The sequence below is a fragment of the Maniola hyperantus genome, chromosome 19, assembly GCF_902806685.2.
Source record: "Maniola hyperantus chromosome 19, iAphHyp1.2, whole genome shotgun sequence".
NCBI classification, from domain to species: domain Eukaryota; kingdom Metazoa; phylum Arthropoda; class Insecta; order Lepidoptera; family Nymphalidae; genus Maniola; species Maniola hyperantus.
In genome coordinates, this window is record NC_048554.1 from 5,823,779 (window position 1) to 5,845,351 (window position 21,573).

General features: G+C 33.6%; 1 protein-coding gene across 3 annotated transcripts in view; it reads left to right on the forward strand.

Annotated features, from left to right (window-relative positions):
• for (cGMP-dependent protein kinase for) overlaps nucleotides 1–21,573 on the forward strand; it is a 176,091-nt gene that overhangs the window by 94,532 nt on the left and 59,986 nt on the right. Inside the window, exon 1 of one of the 3 annotated variants that reach the window (XM_034979018.2) lies at nucleotides 18,771–19,281. The exons of the other annotated variants lie outside the window; for them this stretch is intronic. Coding sequence (XP_034834909.1) covers nucleotides 18,866–19,281 — 416 coding nt within the window. The 5' untranslated portion in view covers nucleotides 18,771–18,865. Of the gene's footprint in view, nucleotides 1–18,770; nucleotides 19,282–21,573 lie in introns of those variants that run through there. 3 annotated transcript variants of the gene reach the window in all.

Sequence of the window (21,573 nt, forward strand, 5' to 3'; positions counted from 1 at the left end):
TTGGTAATAGTGCATCATCATCGTCAACCGATAGACGTCCAGCTGAGGCACATAGACACATATCTCTTGTACCATCATCGTTCCACACGCCACGGTCTTGCCCCGCCCGCCTGAATCGTCCGCTGAGTGCCTCTGGGTGAGATCTATAGAGCGCACTCTGACTTTGCTTAGACTTAAGACAGAGTTAAAACGAGACAGAGCTATATCTCTCACATAAGTCTGTCTCGTTTTAACTCAATCTTAAGTCTGAGCAAAGTCAAAGTGCACTCTATAGATTTCAGCCTTAGGGTGAGATCTATAGAGCGCACTCTGACTTAGCTTAGACTTAAGACAGAGTTAAAACGAGACAGAGCTATATGTCTCACATAAATCTGTCTCGTTGTAACTCAATCTTAAGTCTGAGCAAAGTCAAAGTGCACTCTATAGATTTCAGCCTAAGAGAACATAAGAGGCCCATTTAGAGCGAGCGAGCAGCGACCATGTCTCGGAACTATAAATTAATAATACGGTATCACTATCAACACGCACTGTTCGAAGACTTTGATCTTCAAGCACTGAGGAATTTTAGACGAAAAGGTAGGTATTGTGGTACACAGTGTGCTTATTACTTGCGGGAAGCTTAGCACAATAAAGTAAAGCCGGTATGCTTATAGAGATATTTGGAAACAGTAGATGTATATGTATACCTACTTCTTAAAAAGACAATCGGGTACCCCTAATTTTCTACCATAGAAGATCTTGTAGGATACTTTTCCTTTCACAGCAAAATGCGTTTATAAAATAAATTATATTTTCCATAGTGAGCTACATAATATTATTCATTAAGGTTTTCTAATATCTCAGCAAAACTAGAATGTCTGATACGTTATCTTGTTGAATCACATTACGTGTGTGGCCTGTTAGTCTGGTACGGCCACGGCTTTCAGAAAACTTTTATCATTGCAACATTTTGAACCTTATGCATTAAGTAATAAAAGCTACGTGTAATAAGCTACGGACGACGGCAAGTACTGACCGAGCTGTCAAGTCCAACTCGCCTCGTTTGAGACAGTCTCCATTTGGGTATGAGCTGACGAAGCGTTTATTGGATTAAGGTTGATAAATAAGCAATCTTTCATTCATTCATTCAATCGTTGTTTAATAAGGTTTAAAGAAACTCAATTTATTTATTCTTAACTAAGTAATAAGTATAATATTATAAACAGGTCAAAGTTTGTTTGTATTAGGGGATAATGATCCGATTCTGAAAATTCTTTCGTAGATAAAAAGTGCTTATAAATAAAATGTACCTACCTATGTAGGTATTTATTAACATTTACTAAACTATAAACTAACAAACACGTAATAAACAGATCATGGTTTAGACTTTAGACAATTATTATTACAAAACCTGAATTTAAGAATCCTAATTAGGATTTGAGCTAAGCGAGTCGGAAACGTATTGAATTATCCTGGAACATTAATTTTACATTTAAAGACTCTAAATGTTAGTGCACGCTACAAATTTAAGGGACCGATTCTCTTGCACACAATCTCTAAAATTAAACTAAATTAACAGGTCTAAATCTAGTGCTATCCATTTCTGCAAGCAACATTATGAAAGGGATAGCAATAGATTTAGATTTGTCATTTTAGTTTAGTTTAGAGATTGTGTACAAGGGAATTAGCCACAATAGGCTCGCGACTGACAGCTAAAGTCACGAGTTTTGACAGCTCTAAATTAAATTTAAAACTGTCAAACTGTGTTTGTCCTCTTCATATTACATTAGTAAGAAGAGGATGCGAAAACTCAAAAATTTAAGTGTGCTAAGAATCAGTACCAATTATTAACTTTGTATTATAGTCAATACAGCATAAATACTAATTGAACAGTCTCATTATGTCTCATCAGACTGTTGACGGTTGAATACAGCTAATTTGGAATACCTTGCAAACAGTATGTCAGCTCATTATAAATTAAATCCGAATTCCACCCGCTTCATGTGTTTTTCACCTTATTAACTGGACATAAATAGGTATCTCGCATATCGAGTTCCGATATAATCAGTCAAGGGAAGTGCAGTGGACTGTACCTAGATAAGTAAGTATCTAATTTACAACTATGTACGTACGAAATGAAATGAAATGAAATAATTTGTGTGAATATGGGAAGACAAGGTGTTTACAATAGAGAGTTGCCAACATATCCAGTCAGGAAGCCCTGACGTACAAATGTTTTGACAAAGTAACGAGACAGGAAATTTTATTTTCTACTCTAAGTAACTAATACTACAGTAGAAGTAAAAGCTTTAAAAAACTTGGGGAGGTAAGTAGTCCCTAATGTGCATTAGGGTGGCCACCGAGGGGATTTTAATAAGTAAAATCCTATACCTATGACCCGATGCCTTCCCTAGGCGCCCAGCCATTATCAAAGTCAAAGTCGAATAATTTATTAAAAATAGGTAGGTAATAAATCACACTTTGATGGTCGATTGTTGGATTTGTAAAACTAAAGCTACGAGGGTTCCAAACGCGCCCAGGTCTGAGAAGAGCCCACAACAAACTCAGCTAATATTCTTTTTATTATCACACAAAATCACTTAAACTTATTAGAACTATTATCTAGAATTATCTCTATGACTAATATGAGAAAATGTGTAGACAAAATTTTCTCGCGGGGCGCGTGTTTAGGGCCTCAGTACGTTGAATAAATTAGAAGGATTTCCCCATTGTAAACAAAAAAAAGCTCTATTTTATAGCTCTAACTTACCCGATCGGGTAAGCTAATAATAAAATAAAGCTTCAGGAAATTTTTCAATAGCGATAGCGGTAATCTAGATTTTGGAAAATGCGTTTAGTCCGTATAGTAAGTTTAGATATTTTCTTAAGTTTCTAATCCGACTTACACGTAAAATCAGTATCTTATTGGAAAAAAAAATTGTTATGTTATAAAAGTTATGTGCGTTTTAAATAATTAAATATCAGTTGAAAACATCGTGAGGAAACCTGCATGCCTGAGATTTCTCCATAACGTTCTAAAAGGTGTGTGAAGTCTGCCAATCCGCATTAGGCCAGCGTGAGCCCTTCTCACTCTGAGAGGAGATCCGTTCTCAGTAGTGGGCCGGTAATGGGTTGATCATGATTGTACCTACATAATATATAATATCTCGCGCTAAATTCCTCACAGTTTGCGTTGGTCGAACAATAAAAGGACGTTATTATAAAGGCGAGCGTTGAGTAGGTGGCCTATTTTTAGTCAACGAGCAAACTGGCATGTCCATGATCAACAGTAACACGCAATCATTTTGACCTATCTGGCTTTGTGACCGCGGCGAACAGCGCGAGCTTGTTGTTGCATTTTATATCTTTGTTTACCTAGTACCTTCCTACTTCATCATCATCATGATCGGCCCATCGCCGGCTCACTACAGAGCACGGGTCTCCTTTCAGAGTGAGAAGGGTTTTGGCCATAGTCTACCACGCTGGCTATGTGCGGATTGGTAGACTTCACACACCTATGAGAACATTATGGAGAACTCTCAGGCATGCAGGTTTTCTCACGATGTTTTCCTTCAAAGTTAAAACACGTGATATTTAATTAAGTACTTAAAACGCACATAACTCCGAAAAGTTAGAGGTGTGTGCCCAGGATCGAACCCTCAACCTCCGATTAGAAGGCGGACGTCCTAATCACTATATAGACTATAGGATAGCCTTCCTACTTAATTCTACTAATTTTTTTTACTAACCAATTAAAATTTAGTACCTACCTAAGAAGTATAAGAACACGTTTATGAGCCAGATCATGTAGGTACTTCCTAAAGGCTACGTGCAGACTAAGTAGGTACAGTGGCGTGCAAGTCATAGAGGCATAAAAGTACTGCTTACCCTAGTTGAAATAGTTTATTGCTCATTTTTCATGATCACCTGCCATGCAATAACCTTACCTAACTAATGCTTACTTACCCTGGGTACAAATGTTGTGCACGCCACTGGTCTGTATCTAATAAGTAATAAAATTCATCCATCCAATCCCCAATCCCAAATCATTTGACTTTGACTTTGATTTCGACCCGACCAAATTTTGGCCAAGGCGGCCAATCTCCATAGAGATTATTAGTGCGGAGATATTATTAGGGAAGTATAATGCGTACATTTTGAAATCTCACTCGCCATTTTAGCTCTTTGTGTCAACTGTCACGTCAAAAGTACGATTTTAGTCCTTATTTTAAAGGTGAACCGTACTTTTGACATGACAGTTGGTCATAGGCCATAGAGTTAAAATGGCGCGTGAGGAGTCATTTTGTACGGACTATACCTATGGAGATTTAAAGGTGAAGTGGTACCTAAGTGTTTACTGTTGACATGACAGCTGTTGACATATAGAGTTAAAATGGCGAGTGAGATCTCAAAATATTTACATTATAGTGCACAATCATTAGTGTGTGCGCAAACACAGGTGCACTCTCTATTGACTATTCCATCACTCTCTTAGCTCAATGGGATGGAAATCCGACACGACCGTAGAAAAATCGGTGCAGAACCGATGACGTTACGTGCTCACCGAAACACAGAGTCTGATCATTAAAAGAAGTGGCCTAAGAGCCAGCGCGTGCCAGACCTTCCTTATTTTATAAAAACTGAAAGTTTCTCTTCGTATTGTCCCCAACACTGGGAGGAACGTTTGTTTGTAATAAAGATAAAAGTGTAAAAATCTTAGGTCAAAGTATAAATTCAATTTTTTTTATTAGAATCTTTCAGTTTTTATATAATAAGGAAGGTCTAGCACGCGCTGGCTCTCTATCTCTAAAGGCACTGGCAGCGTTTGCTCTGCGTGTAAACATAGTTTAAACTCAGCATGAAAGTCTGGTCTGCTGGGTGCGATTAAGATTTTTTCTGTAAGATGATTTATTATTACTGATTTTATGATTATACGGCCTGCGCTGACCCTAATCATAATTTGGCGGCCTTATCACTGCATCTGAATTATATCCCCTGTGATGTGAATGCTCCCCCCCATTCATAGGTAGGTATGGCCTGTAGGTAGGTACTGGTCTGGTCTGATATTTTAAGTAAAAATTTTATATTATACCAATCAAATAATAGGTAAATAAAATAAAAATAATACTTAGGTAGTAAAAAATAACAATAGAACATAAATTATTGTTACTTATAAATCGGTTTTTTTAAGAACCACCATAGATAAAAAGTTTTACAAACAACAGTCATCTTGACGATAGATGGCGCTATATATTTAGAAAAGCTTGCTTGTATAGTTATTTATGTTTTAGTAAAAAATGTTTTTATTTTCAAAATTTCATTTATGTACTTTAATTTTTTTATAATTTAAAGTTGAAACAAGTTTAAATTCTTGAAATTGTTGTTCTGTTATTGCGCCATCTGTCGTCGAGTAGAAATTATTAAGGAAAAAAAGTTTTAGTACGTCCGCATTAAGATGGCGGTTTAGGAAAAGTTAACAAAAGGTGCATTATTTTATTAAATTTTTATATTGCAATTTCTCTAATATTTCATTGTAATTTTATATTCGTCCGAATAAAAATATGTTTTTTATAATTTACTTCTTCGCCCGAAGACCAGACCTTGAACCAAGGCCGGGGATGCCCCGCACGTCACCCGCGCTTGCCCGTCCCGCACCAGGTTAGCGCGGGGGCTGTGTGGGTGTGCGGGGCGTTCCCTCCCCGATTACCATCTCGAACTGTCGCGGACGGGTCCGGAGCTATATTATCCAGCAAGCGTGCCTGGAATAATATCATAAGAATAACATCTAAAAATATATTAATAGTGTTTAGTTTAGACAGTTTTGTATGTCAAAGTTTAGCGATCGTCCAGTTCAGAAACTGCCATACCTACCTCTCTATTAATGGCCTCAACAGCTCAATGGTAAAGGAGCGGACTGAATTCCAACAGGACGGCGATTCGAACCCCAGCCGTTGCACTATTGTCATACCTACTCATAGCATAAGCTTTACGCTTAGTTGGAGGGGAAAGGGGAATACTAGTGTCTAGTCATGACTAACATGGCTAATATTCTTTAAAAAAAATTAAGGCTCAAATATGATAAGTAAGTTGTGTTTCATTATGGACGATCCCGTATCTGGTTTATGGCAAAACAATTTTAAGGCTTAAACGAATTTGCCAGTGGCCAAAATAGCAATGAGGCTGCCTAATTTAAGAGATACACCCATTTCATATTCTATTAATCCATTTCCGAGAGCAATCGTCATTTATTCTACCTCCACGAACTACGAGCTAGCATACCTACAACACTTTTTTATAATGGGGCGAAATTTTCTTAAGATACCAGACGTTCTTGTGGCTTCCGAACACAACGGTGTCTGATGTGCCCCTTGGGTGACGTCTATAAGATACGGGTCGTTTCAGAGAAAATAGCCCCTGTTTGCATGCACCTCAACACCGGCTAATTCAGCCTTGAATTAAAGTCATTAAAAATCAGTCATGTATTTTAAGGAATATGTCTGCTGAACTGTATGATAGGTAAGCTGTGTTTGATATGGGCCGGGTGGTCCCGTACCTGGTTTATGGCAAAACAATTTCAAGGCTGAAACCAATTTGCCAGTGTCCAAAATAGCAACGAGGCTGCGCTAATTTAAGAGGTACACCCATTTCGTATTCTATTAACCGTCGCAAATGATAGCGATTTATATAAATCTTCTTTTTATTAATTCGCCTTCAGATGTGCCAAATGATTTGATATCAAGGGGACGGACGGGACGGTCGTTTGGTCACTAAAAGTTTGTACGGCTATATCAAGCTTATTAAATTTTACCTTTCAAAATTAACAATAGATATGTGACTCTAATTTATTTTCAGTCGTGGTCGCCACACACACAAACATACAGTTTTTTATTCACTTTTAAAATACAATTATTATAGGTATGAGAGCTTTGCCCACCAGCCCCCCAATTGTGTCAGAATAATGATTAAATTTCATAGTAATTATCGTAATCGTCAACAAATACTGCCCTTTGATTGGTTGATTCGCGGTGTACATTTTGTCACAGCCAATCAAAGGGCAGAATTTACCTAATGACTTATTGGGTTTAATTGAGCAGTCTATTATTATTTGCTCTCTACTCAGTTAAAAGCCATAAATAGATTTGTAATTATTACTGTTCCAGACAGTTCTCAATAAAATATCAAAGACAATAGGCAGTAGGCGTCCTTCAATTACGCCCATCGTCAAACGCAACGTTCATTAAAGTATGAATTAATAATAAGAATAGTAGACGCAAGATCACACTAACGACTGTCGCTTAGTAAAAATTTGCTCTTCTCGTCGCTATCAACCGATAGTCATCCACTGCAGTTTCAAGCCTTTCAAGAGTTTTAATTTTTTGTTCAAAGTTTTTGCACTGGGCTATATACGCAACGTTCATTAAAGTATGAATTAATATAAGAATAGTAGAAGCAAGATCACACCAACGACTGTCGCTTAGTAAAAAGTTACTCGTCTCGTCGCTATCAAGTATATCGATAGTCGTCCACTGCAGAGTTTCAAGTCTTCCAAGAGTTTGAATTTTTTTGTTCAAACGTTCCGGTCAAAGTTTTCGCACCGGGCTATTTAATATTGATTTCTCGCCAGCAAGTGGTACTAATCATAATTTAATCTGCGAGTATATATTTATAAAAGGAAAAGCTGACTGACTGACTGACTGATCTATCAATGTACAGCTCAAAGCGTCTGTGAAAGTCATATCAAAATCGGTTCATCCGTTCCGAAGATTAGCCCGTTCAAACAGAAAGCTAAAGGTACAAGTCAAATAACCATATAAGCTTAATTTGAGGTAGTTATTTCGAAATTACAGACAGACAGACACTTCAATTTTTTTTATTAGTAAGTAAAGTATAGATTAGTATAGATGTGTGAGTCCTATAAACTTAGTCTCGTAACTTTACTGGGCTAGCAGGATTATTTTAAAGGGATTTGTGGAAGTCGTACAAGAGACTTTGTCCACGTGGATTAGACCTCCACAGCTGGACATAGGTATCTTGCAGGGACTTCCACACGCAACGGTCTTGCGCTGCCTGAATCCAGCGTATCCTGGGACTTGTTTGATGTCGTCTGCCCAGCTAGTGGGTGGTCTACCAGCGCTGCGCTTTGCGGTGCGAGGTCGCTATTCCACGACTTTGGAACACCAACGATTATTGTTAATACAAACGTAAGTTATATCATACTAGCTGACTAGCTGATACCCGCGACTTCGTATGCGTGGATTTAGGGTTTTGAAAATCCCGTGGGAACTCTTTAATTTTCCGGGATAAAAAGTAGTCTATGTCACTCTCCTGGTCTTTGACTATACCCATGCAAAAAATCACGTCGATCCATTGCTCCGCAGCGACGTGATTGAAGGACAAACCAACAAACCAATAAACCAACAAACAAACACACTTTCGCATTTATAATAAGGGTACTGATTTGTATGGAAAAATACGAAGATGCATACAGTAGATCATGTGATCACACCATATCATTATTTGACGTCATATCGACCGACATCAAAAGGCTTCCGAAGACAGACAGGATAAATAGCCCAGTAATTTGTCATGAAATTCGGAATATTTAGATTTATGTGGTTTCTCCCGTGCATATTTTGCTAAGGGCTGTTCACCACCAGTTCATATGCGAGGAAGACCAACAATGAGTTAGCAAAAAATATCGTGAGGTGTCATGGGACATCCACTAGAAGCGAAGCTTCGCATTGTATTATACAAAACCTTATCCACCGACTCGCTCACTTATGCGCTACGCCAATGAGTTTCATCGTCCATTTCGTTCGATTCACATTCGTTTGTATTCGCAAGTGTCCTTACGTCAAGTATCACGTGCAGACGACTGCATAAAAAGTTTCCGAACAAAAATCCCCAGTGTGATCGTACGCTAATAAGCACTTCACACATGAGACTGATTCGCGTTGACGTATCGCGAGCGAGCTAGTCAAACCGCGACTTCCGAACCGGCAGAACGTTCAAACGCATTTCAAAAACAGAACATCGTTTGAGAACGCGCGTAGTTTTTATTATCCAGAAAGTGATTTAAAATTTCACCTTTATATCATTTTAAAACTTTCACTTTTGAATTAAGGTTTTTATGATGTGTCCTGATATTTCTGGTTCTACTTTTTGATATTTTCTCTTTTCAGTCCTATATTCATGTACCTAGTTGATACAATCGGCACTTAACACGTTTTTATTGTTTGTATTATGAAGTCATAGAGTTGTCATCAATAGTCTAAAATTATTGGTTCGGGTAGAGTACCTATAGGGTACACTACAGGTACTCTAAAGCAAACTATAATTTGACCTTATTCCGCTCACAATAGTTAATTTTACCATAAAAAGGCAAGTCACTACTAAACTAAGTCTAATCACTAATGTCGTAAACATTAAACGTTCATATTTATTTTCCGTTCTAACTTTGCAAATGACTAAATTAATATGACTAATATAATATGAAAAATTATTTCTGTATTTAAAACAAACACATATTATATAGTTACAAATAATATGTATATAATTGAAGAAAAAATTAACTTTACAACCACTTTCTGACTTGCAATTATATTATTCTACCTAACAATAGAAGAAAAAGAAAAGTACCTGTTTACGTACCTACCTAACTAACGATGACAGATAACTGTGAAATCTTTTTCAATGCAAATCGCGAGCGAACAAATAATAATCTTGAAACACAAAAGGAAGAAAAACAGTAATGAGTAGAATAGTGAATAAAATCTCTTACAAATATAGTTTAAATACCTACTTACTTAATTAAATTGGCAGGACTAAAAATAAAGATTAAAACTGTATTACAGTAGGTACTTTTGACCAATCAATAGTAAATCGTCAAAATGTTTAAAAATTTGATATATTTGTTATCCGTAAGAAATCTCACGGCTGTACTATGGTTTTTCATATTTATTACTTATAGCTTCATAATTTTTTTTAGTCCTAAAATATATCGTACGACAGAAGACATTTTGATTAGATTAAATATCATAATAATCTTTTTCTCTATCTTGAGTTCAAGGAGTTTTTCAGTTCTGATATTTATTTGATACTTAGTTCATTTTATTGCGTACGATTATTTTGTACTACCTATAACATACATCTATATGATCAGTCATCTTGATAAATACAAATACTATTCAGATCAAAACATCAATAGTGAATAAATAATGCATAAATAATAATAAATGATTATTAAAAGAGATTTATTTACTGCTTTATAATATTATATTTCACTCTATAACGTATTATTATATCAGTTTAAAATGTTAATGTTTAATTTATGTAACGTCTCTACATTTATCCTAATTTATTGCACATAAAATGACAGCGAGTTAATTTGTTAACTCGGGTATTATAAAATATCTATTAGCAAAATTACAGGAACCGAAACTTTTGAAGTGAAAACTTCTTCAAGCGCGTTGGGCGATTTCGGGATGGGTAAAAACTTCAAGGTCGCGTCACCGACATAATAATGTTAATAATTATTATGCTCGTAGTGCCAATAGATATAAAAACTAAACTAATGTGAAGGGTTTGTACAAATTATGTAATTTTTAATACTTCTTTTAGATAATTTTAGAATCCAAACAAAACAACTGTTAGATATTTTATAAATTTAATTTTTCACTTCTGTCGGCAGTCCCCTACCCACCATTTTTTTCAATAGTTGCGGATTTGATTTGGTACCTCTTTATCAAAATCCCGATTATATCATGAAAGAAAGTTTGTAAATAGCATCATGGTTTGAGGGTACCAACTCAAAACAGATCATACAGATTGAATTTATCAAACCACTTATAACTATCAATCGAGATATCTAGGTACATAATTTATTATTTGATAACATGAATAGAAAACATGACAATAAATCCTATTGATTATAATTGGAACAAAAAATAATGAATTCTAGATTCACAATATTTTATATTGACTTGACACTTTTAAACACTAGGCTTGACTAGGTAGGTGTCTAGAAATGTATTATTATTTTCATTATGAGCTCCTAAATTACATTTGCTAGGCCAGGTCAAAAAAAAGTTGTTATCATAGTAACATTACACTATGGCTATACAACGACAAAAAACTTACAAAAATTGATAAAGCACGAAAGCATTACTTATAAAAGACTGACCACATTTCTTTTGAAACTTCATAATTATATTATTTTGCTCTCTGCAACCTCTTCCGCAAGCTTCTGGCTTCGGGCTTTACAAAAATACTCTGGGATAGGATCATAGACAAGATTGCATGGAGTCGCGGTGATCCATAGAGCGGTGATCAGATTTCGTTTTGTTTACCTAGTGTCTCTGAGACAAAACTTAAAATTTTGTAAACAAACTGCATAAAAGTTCGAAATTAACAATTATTATGACTTTTACCATTACAACTTGGAAAGCTTGGGTTACTGGAAAGTCTTAATATTATTTACTTTTAGGTTGAGCTCTTGCAGTAGAATAATACACCTTGAATTCATGGCAGTAATTAAATGTTATGATCGTGGTTTATTTATTTATTAACTCAAGATGTCAATGATTACTTTACAAATCTGCAAATACAATAAGCCTTTTGAATCTTTTGAATTTTATTAGATAGAATATTTTTCTATACATCATTTTTCTATACTATACATAAAGCATTGATGCTTTACTCGACTCACTGAAGCTCGCAATTTTTTTTTGTACTCGTAGTTTCCTTGATGATGTAGAGCGAGGCCCAAAATTACATGTTTTACTGCTTTCAAAACAGTGAAATAAAAATAAAAATAGTAAAATTAACTTGGATATTTTTAGTATCTTTGTAAATTTTAACATATTTAACATTATACTAGGTACTTATTTTTTCCAGCTATTGAAATACTTCAAAATCAAATTCAGGAAAAAATTGTATTTTTAAATATGACATCGAATCAAAACTTAATAGCCTAGCAGAATCAAGCCAATATCAGAATTCAGTTGAGTAGTTCATTAAAAAATACAAGTCCGATATGATAGAGTTATAAACTAGTTGATTCAATATATTTTTCGTACCAAATATCCATTGCCCACTACCTTTGAAAATTACAGAAGTCAGCTGTGGCAAGTCACTAGCACTTTGTTAGCGCTCATAGCTAGTTTTCTGCAAGTTTTTCTATTGGAAAGTAATTTTCGAAATTTCTTGCAGAATGGCTTGTGCAAGTTTTATTGCTAGTGGAGAAGTAGCTATAGGCATTGAAATTTGACTGCGAATGCCATTCAGTCACCTTCACATATTCACATGGTAGTTGGGGACGTGATCTGTAAGTATAGCAGATTTATCCGATACGCATCGTCAACTTACGACAAAATCAAGAGCAACCTTGGCACTGGGTATCTTCCGGATATCCATTTTTCTAACTTATTCAAGTCTTTAATATATTTGTACGTATCCAATGAAATATCACAGAAATAAAAACTCTTTTGGCCTTCACTTTCACACGAAATGCATTTCTGTTTATTGGCTTGATCAAGTTTATGGCAGATTTATATTTTAGTAAGTCCAGTAAAATTACACATCAATTGAAGTCTCATTTTAACTCTGTAATTCACGAACACTATTTTAATTATTCAAATTAATAAAATCTTATTTTATAATAAACTGGCAATTAATCGGTCGTTTAGACTTAGTTTATGAGAAAAATAATATAGCTTGTTAATGTTTTTATTACTTTTTTTTTACATTTAATTTGTACGTATATTTTTGTTTCCATGAATAGAATAAGGTGATGTTTTTTCCATCATTTATCAAAATCTACAGACGTAATACGCAGACGTAGCTGCAAAAAGTAAATGGATATTGAAAAAATATAATAGATGGTATCCAAAAAGAGCGCTTGAAAAAGATTTCTTGCTAAGTTGATAAACTTTATAGAGTAACCTCAAATTTTATCTTAGAACCTTCTAAATAGAATAGATAATATAATTTAAATTAAACAACAATTTTCTTTGCATTGTCTAGTTAACTGTTGACACTTTAGTGATAGTAATCTTTCTCTCGTCTCTAGTGACTTTGACTGTTCATAGTTTCTGTGTCAAGGTTCATTCTAGGAAAAAAAAATAGTTTCATTACTAACATTCTATTTGTGTACGCACAGGTAAAAATGTGTAACGTGCACGGTGGAATGTTGAATTTTACTCTTGAGATAATTTTCCAACTGGATATATCATAAACTGAATAACGATTTTAACACACAGTACCTATTCATTTTCAAAAAACAAGAGAAACCTAGTGAGATGTTACTCGGTAATATCAAACAGAAATATTTTTACGACTGCATTTGACCTTGTTGCAATGTCCTTAAATCTCATACTAAATTTAGCCAAATCATGTTTACTCAGATGCTTTGAATGTCGAAGCTGTGCCGCACTTGGGTTGCCTTTGCAAATTTTCAACCACTTTTTTGAATATTATTAGTATATAATAGTGCTGTTTAATCACAACCAACTAATGGATATTATTAATATAAAAGATGGTATATAGGTAAACCTTAGGTAATGGGTTGAGTTAACTCAACTAACTCATTGCCTTATCGACATTTGAATGGTTTATTTCATATGCTGTAAAATTATATAGATTTGTTTATAATTAATGATTTATAGCAACTGAGATTTATTTACATTTACTGTCATATAATTTTTTTTAAATTTTCAAATAATATACCTACTTGCTAAAAACATTTATCGTGTAGCATGTTTTCTCAAGAATAATATTTTTGTTGTGAGCGAGAGAGCTGTGATAATATGAGATTACATCAACAACAATTTATTGATTGAAATGAGATTCTGAGAAATGAAATCTATCTACACTAATATTATAGACAGTTAAAGTTTGTAAATTTGGATGTCGGGGAAAATACTATTATCGTTTACTTCTTCGACAGCACCCAAATGGCGTTTCAATGTCAATCAAAATAGCACACATCGTTGCTATTTTACATTCCAGTGACATCAACTTTTCGTCTTCCGACTTTACTGATATTGATTTGACCGAACTTTCATCTTTATCGAGGATCATGACAAGACAAAATTAGCTATCCTAAACTTTTCAACTTTGTTAGAGGAAATTGGATCATTGTTTTCAAATCATATCATGTGTATTGCAATAATTTCATTAGTAATTTTGTTAGAGGAAATTGGATCATTTTTTTCAAATCGTGTCATGTCTATTGCAATTATTTAATTACTAACTTAGTTAAAGGAAATTGGGCCTTCTCCATAAACGTGACACTGGCGAAACACTCTGTGCCCAGCTGGCACACCTAAAAGCCAATAATTGGGAATTGAATTGAATTAAAGGAAATTGGATCATTTTTTTCTAATCGTGTCGTGTCTATTGCAATAATTTCATTACTAACTTTGTTAGGGAAAATTGGATCAATTTTTTAAATCGTATCATGTCTATTGCAATAATTTCATTAGCTGTCTGACCTTATAGTCTAAACTGATATCTCTCTCTAACTCTATGCTTGGGCAAAGAAATCCTTCTTATTTCAAAATTATAATCATTTCCACGAATCTCTTCCTAGTAAATTGGCTAAAATAAAAGTTTTCAATTAGCTGCGCTATTGTCGTTTGACCTATCACGTCAGCAAAGATAGATGATACGTGTTCCATATGATTATCAAATTTTGTGGTAACTAACTCTTGGTGATATTTTAGTTGCCATGATTACGCAATCTAATAGAGTTTCCCTAATGGTTTTGGCTGTTCTACCGGTATCGTGATAACGTCAAGCTCCATAAATAGCATTAGCCTTTTTGACAACTTCAGCTAAAACGGGCTTAAACGGCACATCATATGACGTCAGATATAAACAAGATTAGCTGGCTTTAGATTAACTCCAGTTAACTGGATGTCACCTAGTTAGGTATAATGTTAATCAGGTTCAAGAAATTTGAATTGTTACCTCACCACATGCAAAATGGAAGCAACTATACCCGCTGTAGCTATGCTAAAAACTAGTAGGTACATACAATTTGTACATGGTTAAAGTTGGTCATCTGACTTTTTCGTTAATAATTATAGCACACTTAACGAGCTGCTTAGTTATTCATTTTTATGAGACATTAAAATTAAGCGATATTATAAAAAAAAACAACCTAACATAAGATAAAATCGCAGAAATAAAGTTAACTTAAAATTGAATCCTTCTAGATTATTTGTTTGGAGAATTAAATAAGAATAGAAATTCATTACTTTATAATATAGGTAGTAGGATATGACGTATATGTAAAGTCAAATTTTACGTCACTAACATTACAGCTTTATATAAAATCCAGTTAACTAATTGCATTACAATCGTAATAATATGTACATAGTACTCAAACAAATTGTAGAACGTTAGGTCGGAGCTAAGTTCCATTAATTTTCTAATAACACAATAATAATTTCGAAGTTAAACAAATACAGTAGCAAATTTACGATAATAGGAATGGTAATAGCTGTAGTAATCATTACAGCACGGAATAATTACAATGTATTGGGTTATCCGTTCATTATCATATTCGATTTGTAATTGTCTCGCCGAGACGTTAAATTACGCTAAGCAAAATCACAAACACTGCTTTATTTACAGCCTGTATAATATAATCATGTATTTTATCGTTTAGTGTGTATTTATTACAACGAAACCCGTTGATTTAGTTGCATTATTACAAAGATTATTAACTGTATTTACTAGAATAATATTTAGTACATCACAAGTTTTAATTTGGACAAGCGCAGCAATCTTACGTTTGCGATATAGAATGATTATTATTATCTTGTTGATTTTTTAATCTACGGATTAAAGGAAGGGGGATTTACTTATTTTTGGATTCACAAACAATTTTAAGACTGATATTATTGATAGACAGTGTGAATAAGTCATGATTGCAAAGTCTTATCCGTCAATGCCTAAGTCCTTATTTGTCTAGCAAACGATTCTTCCTCTATTTTGCTAAATTGATATATGTAAATCTTTCCAGCATCCCCGTTACTCGTAAAAAAACTAAAATTACTTCACAGGTCAAACTACTAAGGATGAACTTACCTATAGCAAAATATTTGGGCTCGAGGCCAAGTAAAGGAATGAGGTCTAGGACAGAAGACATATTCGATATTTATATAAATTGTTTATCATTTATTTTACGTGTAAAATGAAAAGGAATACACTTGTAATATTGTACAAATATGGATTTTGTAAGATTTTTCAAAGTTTGTGATTGTAACAAATCAAATCAGTCAGTAATATCTGCTATAATTTAAGAAATATTTGACTATTGAGGAGTACAAAAGTTAACTGATAGTTGGTATTTTTTTACAAAATGATTTTTGTATGGAAGTCATATCGGAAGATATATTATAGGTCATTATAAAATGTTTGGTAAAATTAATTTGTGTAATCACCAAGCAATAATTTTCAAACTAGACTTTTAAAGATATTTAAATAATTATTGTAATCACAATCATACTTTTGTAATCTATGTGGTCAATGCACTAAATTTGTGGAATAATATTATTCTGTACATTTATGGCATTAATGTACAGAACACACTCGTTAGCAGATGATTGGTAATAGGTAATCCATACACTATCTTATCTATCATGCTTTATCAATGACAGCTTCTAAAAATATACCATAGATAGGTAAAATATATAAAAATACCAACAAATAAATTCTGAATGATTGTGATTCGATATTGTTGACATCAGGTTATTGGCTATAATATTTTTGGAAAGTGACTATACTACTGAGATGATTATATACAAGATACCAACCCATTGCAATATACGCGTTATACTTGACCTGTTTACTTTTCCTTAAAAGTATTTCGTAAATTCAGAATATAGAGCAGACCACAAACTGCATAAGCTATTGAAAGTGATGCAACGAATATTCTTAAAAGCAGAGCAGATTGAAGGTCAACTTCCGATTTCCTGTCACAAATACCTGTTAATTAAATCGACAGAGGAACAGCTCCTATATATTTCTAACCATATACATATATTAAGAGTTAAAATATTGAAATAAATATGCTCATATCTGCTATTTGTTTACAAGCTTAGTGTATTTACGTAAATTCAGAATCTATAAATAAATATAGGTGGTGGCAATTTCACTGTATGCATGTATTACCTTGACACGTACAAAGATAAAAGCATATTATGTTGTTATATTATTACTTCAATCTTACATTAAAATTATTCTTGATAATCGCTAGTGAATTATAGTTTAATAATCATATTATTGTAAATAGCATAAATGCAAAATAAATTATATAAAAGAGCGATTTCTATTGCGATAAGACTGATTGATATTTACGATGTAAACACCGAAAGTATTTAATAATAGTTTGTAAACGAGTTTGTAGTAGTCTTCTTAAAATTTTCAAAATAATATATTAATAATCTTGAAAACTTCTGGAATTTATAACGTATTTTTAACAACAAGTAACATTATAGAAATATTCCTAATATATTCTCACTCTACAGAACCTGACAAAATCAATCAATAATAAATCAACGCTATTGACTATTGAGATCTACAATTATAATATCAGAATTATATTAATTAGTATAATCCTTACAAGTTAAAAGTGGCTTGATTTATTTAAATTAAGATTAAAGTAACAACAGTCTGTTATTTCGACTTGTAGCGATTTTTCAAAATAGGTCAATTTTAAATATTTATTTAATTAATATCCAAAACTTTACTTGCGAATACCAAAATATATCAATTTATTTTATACGATCCGGTGCGGTGTTACGACTAAATATTTTCGCAATTGAAATTTATTACTGAGAAATCAAAATGTAGTCAATATAAGATTGGCAATAGGTATAAGATATTATAACTAACAAACTAAATTGCATTTTCGCAACTACTTCAACATGATCTGATTTATTATCACATGTTTCATTATAATCATAATCCCCAGCTCTCATATGTCCCAAATTATTTCATTGGTCATTAATCTTGTAATGGCCTTTGCCTTAAGCTTTGAAAGGTATAATGATTTCTTGATACATGTTGCCGATACATCGACCTTATGTGTAACCACCCACATTTAGAAACAGTCAATTATGCTTCATACACTTATTGCTTACCTACTACTTTTTCTATAATATTTTGATTAGAATTTTGTAATTTTTTGATACTGTTGTAATTTGTCATATTTTACCCATATGTTTTAATTATGGTTCTCGTAATAAAGTATCATCCAATTCCGATACGTATGTACTTAGGGGGATATTTAAAATTTCACTTAATTTATTATGTAGGTGAATTTACACGTCAATGCAGCAAGTGTTATGGATTGCTAATTGCTATAGATTAAAAAATTATGTCCTCGCTAAAATTAATTACACAAATTAACATTTATTCGATAAGCTTGGTATTGAGCTAATTTCGCGAAGGTTTTAAATTAAATACGAATGATTTTATTCGACTTCAAGTGAATACCTGTATCAGTCCACAAGCTACCATCATCTGTAGCCTAAGCACGCTAGAATTGCTGTATACAATTTATAAATACAATAGAAATATTATGACGTTTTACATCCTTAATTATTTCTTGCGAATTCGTTTTAATGTTAAGGCTTGTTTGCACAAGTGGAACAGTAAAATCTTAAATTATTAATTTATCTATTGATGAAAGCTCGTATCATTCGAAATATTTTCTTTACTAAATTACTTCAAAAATAATTTAATGCAGCATTTAAAAATGTAGGTAATATTTTATAGACAATGTGACCAGTGCATAAGTTGAGAAAGACGCAAGTTTTACTTATAAAACTATAGTGTTACTTTTATGTTAATAACGGTCATTTATTAGATCAAAATGGCCCAAACGCATACCAATCAGTGTAAAACAGACGACTATTATAAACTACAGAAAAAGTTGTTAGAAATGAAACGAATAGTCATAGAGAAGACGCAAGAATTGAAACGTAGAGATAAAATAATAGCTTTGTTAGAAAATGAAATCGATGACAAGGATGCCACAATAAGATATTTGAAGAATGAAATAGATAAATTCAGACAAGTGGTGAAGCCGCTAACAAGACAAATGTTTGATATACAAAGGAATGGTGTTGACACTGAGGAGGAAGGTGTAAAAACACCAGGTATAGAAAACACAAGGATACTTCCGGTTGGCGAACCTAGACTTAAAAGAACAGCTATATCAGCGGAACCTCTGTCTTCATTGTCTCAGGATAACGAAATGAAGTTAATCAAAATACCGAAGAGTCACAAGTAAGTAATTTAGATTAAAAAGGGTTAAATAAAAATAATTCTATGGATGCGCTGTTTTTCCAAATATGTTCGACGTAGCGTTGCAACGACTGTGTGTGTGGAACCCTTTATGAAGTTTCTTACTGATTAGCTAACTCAGTGTCTAACACTGAATGGTATCCACCGAGCTCATATTTTGACATTTATTTTATATCCATTAAAGTTTTTCTACGAAAAAATATTTTAATATCACTCAATGAAGCAGCGATGTAGAATCAACCAATGTCAAGAGCTCGATGGCTATCATTCAGTGTTAGACACTGAGTGAGCGGATCACCCGATGAAGCATTTACATGTAATGTAACAATTTGGAATTCGATTTTGAGCATAACATTCTTTACAGAACTTATCCGAGGAACAGTCGCTTTTGTAACAGTCACTACAGAAATATTCGCAGATAGAATAGAATAGAATATATTTTTATTCAAGTAAACTTTTACAAGTGCTTTTGAATCGTCACATAGTTTAATTTAGCACTAGTAGATTTTTACAAAAGTAAACATTGTAATGCTCGGCTTGACATACTCACCAATGACACGTTCGAATCCCAGCTGTTACATTACAATAGAAGCGAATGCTTCTGGTCAGTAGTCAGTACGCACCCTTAGAGAAGATTCATTTTCATAGCTCATTTTATTATTATTATCATTTTCATCATACATGACTCATCCATGGCTTATACTGGTGTACGCTACGGCCTACGCTACCTACGCTGGTAATAATAATTGGTATAGGCTAATGTATATACTGGCGTGGCACTACTAAAAGCCATAAAGTAAAATAAGAAGAAAAAGGGCATCATGCAACTCATAGTTAATTTCAACTGATTAATAAGAATCTTGTAATGTACTTAAATGTAATCAATCAGGGTGATTGAATTTCTTCGCCGCGTGTGTTGAAGCGAGGTCGACGTGTGTTAGCCGGAGTGCCTTCAATCGCTCACATTTGGTATAATTACCTTTAAGTATCAATATGGCAGCTCCACCCGCTATCGCGTCATCGTATCATCACGTACTTGTGACCAAACTTCATTAAGTTCTAACACTGATTCTGTCAGACAGCACACAGCTTAAACCTGTAGGTCTGGAGGATGTAATTTTGCATACGAGTTCCTTAATTAACGAATGAGCACTAAGAAGGGAATTGAATGCCCTTTAGGAGGAAAAATAAAAGACGAAAACTTGTTTGCGAATTAAGTCGTTTTGAAGTTGGAATTTGATTTTTAAGCTTTCAGTTGTATCAGCTTTTTTGGCGATTCATCCGCTAATAGCCTGGTTCCTGAAATGCTGTTGATGGGAAATCTTGTCAGGCACATGGCTAGTATAAAGTATTTTGCTGAAATATGAGGTCTCCTCGCCGGTGCACATACATACTGACAGAACAATAATGACTGTGTTGCTATGATGCAATATATTGGGTATATAAACACAAAGCCCTATCAATTATTCATCCTTACATCGATACTTTTTCGCATATTTTTATTGGTCAGTTGATCTACTTTTTCAGTAGAATCACCCGTTGCAGTATAAGGCCAGTCAGATTCTTAAAGTATGATCGCGGCGGTCTACGATAATTACGAACGAACTTTACGATTGTCCTCGCCTATGGCACTCGCTGACGGGCTATGTCTTTCGTTACAATATGGTCGCAGTGACTAATTTCTTTCAATAACATTTAAGTTCATGTTTGACATACAAAATGTGGCCGACATTAATTATACCCTAGCGAAAGAATAATTAGTGATAAATTGTCGGACACTTTAGCAGCAGCTGTTTTGTATTGGTCATTAACATTTTACGCAAGTCTACAATAACTATTTTCAAATAAAAGCTGATTTTTCAATCACCGAATAAACTTTAACTACCTTTTGACAGAGTTCCGGAAAGCTTCTACAATAATCTTAAACAAAACGTTAAAATCCCAATAAACTTTATACCCACCCTAATATACCCACCCTAAATCAGCACGCAGATTTTAAGAAAAGTGAATAATGTTTTGACGTACCTTTATGTCCAGAATTGGAACCGTTACAGTTTTCTTATAAGTATAGATAATAGATAATTACAAACAACAGTTTTTGATTAATTTTTCTAGCCTTTAGTTCTGTTTTAATTTTACCATCCTTATTCATAATTTGGAAAATCTTTTTTACGTGAGCGTAACCGGAACAATATTTATTTGAAGTGTAGGCACACTGCCCAAGACGAAAATAATATAATTTGACCGAATTACCACTTGGAAAAAAAGATGTTT